This window comes from Arvicola amphibius, chromosome X, assembly GCF_903992535.2.
Source record: "Arvicola amphibius chromosome X, mArvAmp1.2, whole genome shotgun sequence".
Classification (NCBI taxonomy): Eukaryota; Metazoa; Chordata; class Mammalia; order Rodentia; family Cricetidae; genus Arvicola; species Arvicola amphibius.
Genome location: NC_052065.1, coordinates 136,562,610 through 136,572,398, shown reverse-complemented (window position 1 = coordinate 136,572,398; position 9,789 = coordinate 136,562,610). Strand labels below are relative to the sequence as shown.

The 9,789-nt window shown below is 50.1% G+C and overlaps 2 protein-coding genes across 4 annotated transcripts; both read left to right on the top strand.

Moving 5' to 3' along the window:
- The first annotated feature begins 617 nt into the window (after nt 1-617).
- On the top strand, nt 618-5,430 carry Slc10a3 (solute carrier family 10 member 3). Of its 3 annotated transcripts, none has more exons than XM_038316231.1 (2): nt 618-632; nt 3,115-5,430. In XM_038316231.1, the coding sequence occupies exon 2, from the start codon at nt 3,246-3,248 to the stop codon at nt 4,677-4,679; it is 1,434 nt and encodes a 477-aa protein (XP_038172159.1). In that variant the 5' UTR covers nt 618-632; nt 3,115-3,245; the 3' UTR covers nt 4,680-5,430. The 3 variants fall into 3 exon arrangements, with proteins under 3 accessions (XP_038172159.1, XP_038172157.1, XP_038172158.1); XM_038316229.1 differs by lacking the exon at nt 618-632 and adding an exon at nt 704-788; XM_038316230.1 differs by lacking the exon at nt 618-632 and adding an exon at nt 719-992.
- A 135-nt stretch (nt 5,431-5,565) lies between these two features.
- Ubl4a (ubiquitin like 4A) lies at nt 5,566-8,425 on the top strand. Its single transcript, XM_038317443.1, has 4 exons — nt 5,566-5,720; nt 5,883-5,988; nt 6,231-6,439; nt 6,555-8,425. Exons 1-4 carry the CDS (start codon nt 5,673-5,675, stop codon nt 6,663-6,665), a joined length of 474 nt encoding a protein of 157 aa, XP_038173371.1. The 5' UTR covers nt 5,566-5,672; the 3' UTR covers nt 6,666-8,425.
- The last annotated feature ends 1,364 nt before the right edge of the window (nt 8,426-9,789 follow it).

Genomic DNA, 9,789 nt, shown 5'->3' with positions numbered 1-9,789 from the left:
ATCTTAGGTGACCCCTGTGAAAGGATCATCTGACCCCCAAAGGGTTTGCAACCTACAGGTTGAGAACCGCTGCCTTAGAGCATGTATACCCCCTAACATATATAGAAACTTGTAATATATATGTACTAATTTGAATTTTATAAAACACACAATATGGGACTGCTCTTGCTGGGACGGCAGTTAACAGAACCACCTGCATACAAATCACCTTTTTTAAGATTTTATTTTTATTTTATGTGTATGAATTTTGTTTACCTGCATGATTGATGGGCAGAGGCCAGAAGCGGGTATCAAATCCCCGAAACTGTAGTTACAGGTGGTTGTGAGCTAAGTGGGTGATGAAGAATCGAACAAGAGTCCTCTACAAAAGTTGTAAGTGCTCCTAACCACCGAGCCATCGCTTCAACCCCCACATCACCTTTAATTCAATATTTGCTTACTATCTTCTGACATCCTTTCTACACCTTACCACACCACCCACTTTTCCCCCCCAGGACGTAACTACACAATGTAACTATTGCACGGCACGCCGAACAGCGCGAACTTAGGAAGTCAGGTCTCACGTGGTAGGGCCTGTTCGTCGCTCCCAGAAACGTCACATCCTGTGGGAACCCGACCAGCGCCTTCCGGAGGTGAGGGCTTCTGTAGAAGGGCGGAGTCCTAGCACGCGGGTGGAGCCTCTCTGGGGCGGAGCCTGTGGGGGCGGGCCGAGGTCCGGGCGGGCCGCTCTCTCCCGCATCTGCTGGCCCAGACGCCGCTTGTGCGGAGCTCTGTGGCCGCGGAAGCAGGTGAGAGACTTCTACCGGGAAGGGGATGACGGGAGGTGGCTTATGGCTCCGACCGCAGTCCGTGATCACCTGCTCGGGCCAGGCCCAGCGTGAGGCCTTGCGGGCGCCGGAGTGACGTGAAGGCTCTCCTGAACCCAAGACTGACTGCGGGGTTGTGAGCCCTTCCTAACTTCTCCAACCACCTGACAACCCTCGGACTCCCAGGTGCGGAGGAGGCCTGGTCATCACTGCCAGATATCCTAACCCCCAACACTTGGCTGCTGTGGAAAAAGCTTCCGGACAGGATTGCTTCCTCAGCTTTGGAGTGTATTTACCCTAACTCATCCATCCCCTCCATCAGCAGAGGTGTAGGATAGGGGCCAAATCCCTCTTGCAGTGACTCAGGTCCACCATTCCTACTGGAAGGATGGGATATGGGTGGATGGCCCTTAACCTCTCCCTTAACTGGTTCACACCACTCTGATGCCTACATCTTTTCCTCTCCACTTGACTTGTTACCCTACTCTGGTTTTTTGCCTCCCTCTTCATCGGTGAGACACAGGGCTGAACCAGTGCCCCCAGGGTAAGTGAGCCATACTCAGCAAAGGCCATATAGATGGAGGTCTGGGGCCAAAGACTGATCAGGATCCAGAGAACTTAAAGGCACCTGGCAAGCCATAATGTAAAACCTGCTGTGTCCACTGCCATCTAGTTGCCCCAGTTCTAGCAGGTAATACTAGGGTGATAACTATCTAGTTGAGAAATGGAAAGAGGCAGACCCCTCCATTCACCCCAAGTTACTCAACCTTTAGAAATACTCAGGTTCCACTGTAAGTTTAAATTTCTAGTAGGTGGCTCACACTTTTATCCCAACATTTGGGTGTAATCAGAGACTGCTCTTTTCGTTTCCCAGCCACTCAGACCCAAATAATCACATAGAAACTCTCTATATTCTCCCAGCCTGGCTATATTCTGTCCTGCCATAGGCCAAAGTAGCTTCTTTATTAATCAATGGTAATAAGACATAGTCATAGCATACATCATTTTGGGACGCAGAGGCAGTTAGATCTTTGACTTCCAGCCCACTCTACATGGTGAATTCAAAGTATATGGTAGAGCTGAATGTGGTAACCTACACCTTTTAATTCCAGCACTTAGAGACAGAGACAGGCAGATCTCTGTGTGTTTAAGGCCAGCCTAGTGTACATAGTGAGTTGCAGGCCAACCAGGACTACATATAGAGACCCTGGAAGGGAAATGTATGCCAGAAGTCTCTGAGCAGAGGTTTTTCGGATATAGAAGTAGCTATGAGAGTTCAAATTCTGAATCTGGGGAGCTTTAACAAGAGGTTACCTTGAGAATATCTAACCCAGTACTACTGTAACTTCCTTGAGAAGTAGAGATGTGCTTCTCACAAGGACTCCCATCTCATTAGCATAGGAGGGCAGGTAGGACAGGACATGTAGCCACAGCAATGGTTTACCCAACTCCATGTCAGTAGCAAACATCACCCCCTGCAGACATTGGTTCAGTAAGTCACATACTGCCCATGTCACTTTGTCACCACTTTGTAGCTGGCAAATGACATTCAGATTCCTCTATTCTATTTTAGAACCTGGATCTGGTACAAGGCAATGTTCCCATCAGCACCCTTTTTTTTCTTCATTTTTGGAGACAGGGTTTCTCTGTGTAATCCTGAGAGTCGATTGTAGACCAGGTTGGCCTCAAACTCACAGAGATCTGCCTGCCTCTGCCTCCTGAGTGCTGGGATTAAAGGTGTAAACCACCATGCCCATCTCCCATTGGCACGTTTTGTTCTCCAGGAAGCCATTTTTTTTATTTGATTTGCTTTGTTTGGAAACGGAGTATCAAGTCCTCCAAGCTGCCCTGGAACTGGCTCTGTAACTGAAAGGTGATCTTGAACTGATTGTCTTGCCTCCACTTCCCAAGTGCTAGGATGACAGCAGTGAGCCACAGTACCTAGCCCCTCTAGGAAGCAGTTTAGTTCATTCGTACAGTGCTATTATGGCATCTTGATAGTGTGGAGTAGACTAGTGGTGACAGGGTTAGAGATTGCTCTCCTAAAACCCTCAATACTAGAACATCTCTAAAAGGTCACCATAGTAGGCAAGTCCAGAGAATTGGCAGACTGAGTGGGGTTTTCTATATGTAGGTGACCTCTCTTGAGGGCTGAGAAGCTTGAGGCAGCTGTGCTGGAGGAGATGGCTGCAAGGACCAGTACTATCCCCAAACTAGAAGTAAAAGGTTCTCTGAGAGCCCCATGCTCCTGAGCTTGCAGTTTCTCCTCTCATAAGCCATTTTTTTTTTTCGCCCCTTCTCTTTTCAGAGAAAGCGGTGATATCAGAGAAGACCACAAAGGACCAGGACCTTCCCATGGACCCTTCTCAGGATATTCCAATAGCACAAGCAAGAGTGTTCCTCTAAGACAAAAGGAGCCACGATCCTTTGAGAAGTGCCATGGTGGTCAGGAGAAGCAGAGGTAGCTCCCAACAGTTGCCTAGCCTGGGAGGACAGGGTGGTTGTACAAGTCTCGTAGGTATGCTCGGAGCTGCCCTGCTGCTCATCAGCCTGCCATGGGGGGCCCAAGTGATGGCCAATGCCAACCTCAGCACTGCTCTGGGCCACACTGTGCCACTGACCGGTGGTCATTATTTGAGCATTGGGGATGGCTCAGTGACAGAGTTTGAGTTCCCTGAAAAGAGTGAGGGTATCATTGTGATCTCTAGCCAATACTCGGGACATGCCAATGGGACAGGCCTCAGCCCCACACTGAGGGTTATATCCCTGGACACAGAGATACTAACCATCAAGAATGTGAGTGCCATAACTTGGGGCAGTGGGGGTGGCTTTGTGGTGAGCATCCACTCAGGTCTGGCTGGGCTGGCCCCACTCCACCTCCAGCTCATGGACTTCCATGAGGCCCCACCCTTGCTGATTGAAGAACGAAAAGATTTCTGCATCAGGGTGTCACCTGCTGAAGATATCCCTTCTACCCTCAACCCCAACTTGGGCCACTTCTCAGAGAACCCAATTCTGTACCTGCTCCTGCCTCTTATCTTTGTCAACAAGTGTTCATTTGGGTGCAAAGTGGAACTTGAAGTTTTGAAGGAGCTTCTACAGAGCCCCCAACCCATGCTGTTGGGCCTCTTGGGCCAGTTTCTGGTCATGCCCTTCTATGCTTTCCTGATGGCCAAAGTCTTCATGCTACCCAAGGCCTTGGCTCTGGGCCTCATCATTACCTGCTCATCACCTGGTGGTGGGGGGAGTTATCTTTTCAGTCTCCTCCTTGGAGGAGATGTCACCCTGGCCATCTCCATGACTTTCATCTCAACAGTAGCTGCCACGGGTTTCCTGCCACTCTCATCAGCTGTCTACAGCCGTCTTCTCAGCATCCATGAAACACTCCACGTGCCCATCTCCAAGATACTGGGGACCCTCCTGTTCATCGCCATCCCCATAGCAGCAGGTGTGGTGATCAAGTCAAAGCTCCCCAAGTTCTCAGAGCTGCTGCTACAGGTCATCAAGCCCTTCAGCTTTGTACTTCTCCTAGGTGGCCTATTCCTGGCCTACCACATGGGGGTCTTCATCTTAGTGGGAGTCAGGTTACCCATCGTACTGGTGGGCTTCACAGTGCCCCTGGTTGGCCTCTTGGTGGGCTACAGCCTGGCCATGTGCCTGAAGCTGCCAGTGGCCCAAAGGCGTACAGTCAGCATTGAGGTAGGGGTGCAAAACAGCCTGCTAGCCTTAGCCATGCTGCAGCTGTCTCTGCGCCGCCTTCAAGCAGACTATGCTTCTCAGGCCCCCTTTATTGTAGCACTGAGTGGTACCTCCGAGATGCTGGCTTTGGTTATTGGCCAGTTCATCTACAGCAGCTTGTTTCCTGTTCCCTGAGGACCCAGGCTGAAATTTTCTAACCCCAGTTCCCATACTCCATCCACTCTCCCCACAGTTCTTGTGTACCAAAGGCCTTTAGTTCTCATGCTCTATGCATTCAGACAAATCCAGGCTTATTTTTCTTGTTACTTTTTTTTTCAGCTTTCAGTGCCAAAGAGGCCATGCTGAGTTAGAAATATATTTCAATAAAAGACAAAAGCAAGCTTGGGTCCATTCCAGTCTTTGTCCCTTGGAGCCTATGAATGGGGATAAGAAGTGTGTCTGGGCTGGTATGGGTCAGGATGGTGAACAGGCTTGGTGATCCTGCAGAGCCTACTCTCTCCTCGCTCCCTATTTTGCACATGGTAGACAAGTGTTGTACCTTTGAGCTGTATCCCCAGATCTACAAAAGCTTTTCTCTATTAGCCCTCTCCAACAGGGCAGACCTCTCTGTTCCATAATGAGTGAGGAGATAAAAGGCCTGGGTTCACTACTTCATGGCCTCAGTCAGGATATTTTTGCAGCCAGACTAGAAAGGAAGAAGTAGAAAGCCTCGGACTATGGCAGGTAGGACTGGATCATTTCTGTATCTGAGATACATCACAAGTCTGCACTGACTTGGTCCACCAGCAGCGAAGGAATTAGCACAGCCCAGGCCTTGCCTGAAGCTGACATCCTGGTCCTTCTAGTTACAGCTTCCAAGAGAAGCAAGCCTGACCCTGTAGGTTCCTCGCTTCGATCCCAGGGGGGCGGGATACCCCTACTTCTCCGCACCAAAGCCACGGAAGGCTTGTAGGCTGAGGTGGGGGGCAGGGAGGCAGACTCTACCCCAGGATCCGGCAGGCGCGAAGGCCCGGAGGCGGGACTGAAGAACATGGGCGGGAGCCACGCGGCGGGCGCGCCCCTTTCACGGCTTCCGGCGGGCGGTTCCGGCGCGCGCCCGGGGCGGCGGCGCGCGGCAGGGAACCGTTGGGGTTTGCATTGGCCCTAGTGGACGCGGCTGTGGACACCATGCAGCTGACCGTGAAGGCGCTCCAGGGCCGGGAGTGTAGCCTACAGGTAAGGTCACCCCTGCAGGCTGTTGCACTCACACACTCTTGCCGCTGGGGGCCAATGGCGGGCGGGGGAGGTCGGGAGAGCTGACCTCAGGAGGGGGCACAAGGGCTTCGTCACCCAGGGAATTCGGGCTAAACCCTTGCCTCTCCACCTCGGCCCGGTCAGGTGCCGGAGGACGAGCTAGTGTCTACACTGAAGCACCTGGTCTCGGATAAGCTGAACGTCCCTGTACGCCAGCAACGTCTGCTGTTCAAGGGCAAGGCCCTAGCAGGTAACTAGGGAAAGAAACCATCCAGGGACCCCCACAGGAAGTTGGAAACTGGGAGACGGGATGTACAAGCCAGTGTAATGAATTAGGGCACTGGCTGCCATTGGACCTCAGAAAAGTAATTGAGCCCCCACCACCCCATAGCCAGATGCTGCAGTGCTTCACTCTGGCTGGCTGTGGCAAGCTTGCTCTCTGGCCACCCCCACAGCAGTGAGGAAGGAACCCCACCAATCTCTCTTTGGCAGATGAGAAACGACTGTCAGATTACAACATCGGGCCCAATTCTAAGCTCAACCTAGTCGTTAAACCTTTGGAGAAGGTGCTACTAGAAGAAGGGTCTGCCCACAGACTGGTCGACTCCCCACCCCCACCCCTCTGGCAGCTGATCTCCAAAGTCCTGGCCCGTCACTTCAGTGTAGCAGATGCCAGCAGGGTCCTGGAACAACTACAGAGGGTGAGGAGAGTAATGCTGGACCTCCAACCTTAATGCTTCTAGCCCCAGCCCCTCCTGTTCTAGCATACTCCTTCCAACTGGCGCTCCCTGAACCCACCTGCTCTTTTCTTCTCAGGATTATGACAGGTCCCTGAGCCGCCTAACACTGGATGACATCGAACGTTTGGCCAGCCGCTTTCTACACCCTGAAGTAACTGAGGCTATGGAAAAAGGGTTCTCCAAATAGCATTCTGGGATTGGGGGGAGAAATTCCAGGTCAGGCCACAGCTGCATGTTGCATTAAATGTGTTCTCATGTCGCAGTTTGGCTCATAGTGATAATAATAGCTGGTATGTACCCAGCTCTTGCTAGGTGCTAGGCACTACTCAAAGTACTTGGCCTGAATTCTCTTCTGCCTCCCACAGGACAGTTGAGGCTGCACTGTAGAGACACCTAGCAATTGCTTGGGACAGCCAGAGTCCAAGTCTAGACAGTCTTAGAAGTGCCTCTGTAGGAGAATGAGTGTGCTGTTTTGAGGGATGGGCCTTACCATTCCCATTTAGCCCACTCAGCATACACCCTCAAATAACTCCCTCAGGAAGCCACTAGTCCCTATCACTTGCCCTCTAGTGTATCTGGCATAGCCCTTGGCAAATCTCCATAGGAAGCCAAGTGGTAGCCATCCAGGGCCCCTCTGCTGCAGCAGCCAGTGTGCTCTTGATGTATGACACGGTTAGGGGCTGGAGGATCAGAAAGATTCCCCAGCTCCGTTGTATGACTTGAGTCAAGTTTCTGTGCCACTTTGGTCCCCAACCATTGAATCTGTTCAATGATGGCCACTCATCTGACCTGAATAAGTTTCCTTCCCCCTTTGCCAGCTCAAGGTAGGAGTCTCTGCTCTCATCACCTGCAGTTCCACCTTGTGTTCAGTAAGCAAACTGAAGCCAAACATGGGCCACAGATGGAGTATCCTGGGCCTCCGTGACATAGCTCTTCTTGGGGCCACCCTATCTCCTGGCTCCTCCTGGAAGTGGGTCTCATCCATGAGGGACAGCAGGTGACTCAGCAAGGCATTGTCACAACTAGGACTCTGCCTTGGTCTCCTCACCCAGCCCTCGCTCACAACATGAGACGGATGCTTCCTCTGCCACCTGTGTACAGGGGCTTTTACTTTGCACACCTTCATTATTTAAGAAGAAACTCAGGGTGCTGAGGAGGAAATAGAGATGTAAGCTGAAGACAGTGATTCTTCTTTTCACTGTACCTATGCTTGGGTGCTAAAGGTCTTGTAAGTACTAGCTCCTTTGAGGAGGATCCCCTGGGAGCAGTTGAGGCTGGAAGATAGCCACCTTCAGGACACTACTGCCCCTCCACTCTTGCCAAGGAAGCCACTCTGAATGTTGTCGGGGCTACACTTGCCTTTCTTGCCCAAGGACCTCCTGGGACAAATCTTGAGTCCCCATAATGGAATGATAAACTAAAGTGAGGCCTGAGGGAATGAGCAGCTGATAGACCCTGGTCCTCCCTAAGACTTGGGATATCACATCAGGGACCTGCTTGTGAGCACATATATGGACTGGCAGCTCAGATAATAAGCTTACCAATGTCCTTGTTCACTTTGAGTCAGGGAACGTATTTGGAAAATTAACACTAAAGGTGCATGTGAGACTTTTCACCAAAATGAACTCTATTAATAAACTAGGCTGTTTTTGGTTTCCAATAATTGGTTTAACAACACAGGAAACATGCTGGCTTATAAAACTGAAAAAGCCCAGGAGTACTGGCAGTGGATGAACAATTTCACCAGCTTTTTTCCTGCCTCCCTCTGAATTCTCCAGGATCTACTTCATCCTTACCACTACTTCCAAGGATCAAAGGGTGGCTGCCTGCAGCTTCATCAAAACCCTTCATTCTCTGCCAATGAGAAGCACTTTCTCTCTGTAGCATAGCTTCTGTCTCAGATGCCCCAGCAAATAAAAATGCTGTCTCTTATTGGTCAGAACTGAATCCTGTGTAATTACTTGGGCTGGGCATATGGGAAAAGGAGCTGTTGATTATCTGTTAACAGCTACTCAACCAGTCTTGGTCTGCTTTCCTGGACACATGTGAGCTGTACCAGCTGTCCCTCATTCTGGTGGATGCAGATGGCAACTGTCCACTACAGGAAATAACTAAACCAGAAAGAGCTTGACTCCCTTGGAGATAGTAGAGGAGGAAGGGATAAGGCTCAAGACAAGGAGTGTTTTCTGAGACTTGCATCCAAAGATTCTTCAAGTTTCTAAAGGTAGAAACAAACCATGGACGTGTTCATGAGTCTCTTGAGCCAGTGCTCCTCAATTCAGAGCACCAGAAGTCTTTAAAATGGTCACCTTAGCAAGAGATGAGACAGTGGTGTTTAGATGAGTTTATTTAATGGTACAATTGGCAGGTTTTGCTGTGTAGCTACCTATAGAGCAAGAAAACAGAAGGTTCCTCGGGAATCAGGTTATGCCTGAAACAAAATTCACAACTGTAGGAAGGGGTCCAATTGACAACTGGTTGCCTTGGGATGGCTATATGTGGGAGGTCAGGGACAGGAGATAAGATTGGATATAGAGATGAGTGAAGAGCCCTCAAAGGGGGGCCTATAATGAAAAGCTGATCCAGAAAAGCAGGAAGACTCCTTTCGATAGTCAACTATTGTATTTCTATGCAGAGCACTTCCCGTTTCATTCTCTTCTGACTGCCAAATGTAGGAAGTAGATGAGCAATAACTTGAATCTAGGTCTAGTTTTATTCTTTGGGCTCATGTAAACACACTGCTATATAGCCAGGAATTATCTTTACACAGAGAGTTAGATACTGGAAGGATGACTGAGGTGGCTGACCTGAGAAAGGAGCTAAGGAAGAAAGGAGAGGTCTCAACTTCAAGGAGCCAGCTTCACTAACCAGAGGAGTTTAGAAGGGAGCCCGAGGTAAAGGCATTGATTGACAGGAGGTGGTCACAAGTGCAAGTCAAGGGCAGGCCTTCAGAAGGGAGAGACCATCAGTGCTGCCACTACAGGGACAAGATGGAGCCTCTCTCTGGAGTTCTTAATATGTAGGTTATTGCCACTGTATGACAGGTCAGGGAGTCCTCAGGAACTTCTCATTCCACAAGATGTGTGTACAAAGGAATGGAGACAAATAGGTAATGTTTGTTAGGTCTCAAATCCAGAACAAATGGCTGAGATGCCTACTGAACATATCAAAGCAGACACAGCCACCAGGTTCTCCCATATCTCTCAGTACCTACCTATTCCAGGATCCTCCTATGCTCAACTTCTCCAGCCCAGGAGGCTGGGCTGCTCTTCTATATATAATCCAACCATTTTGGTTGCCTGACCTTTTTG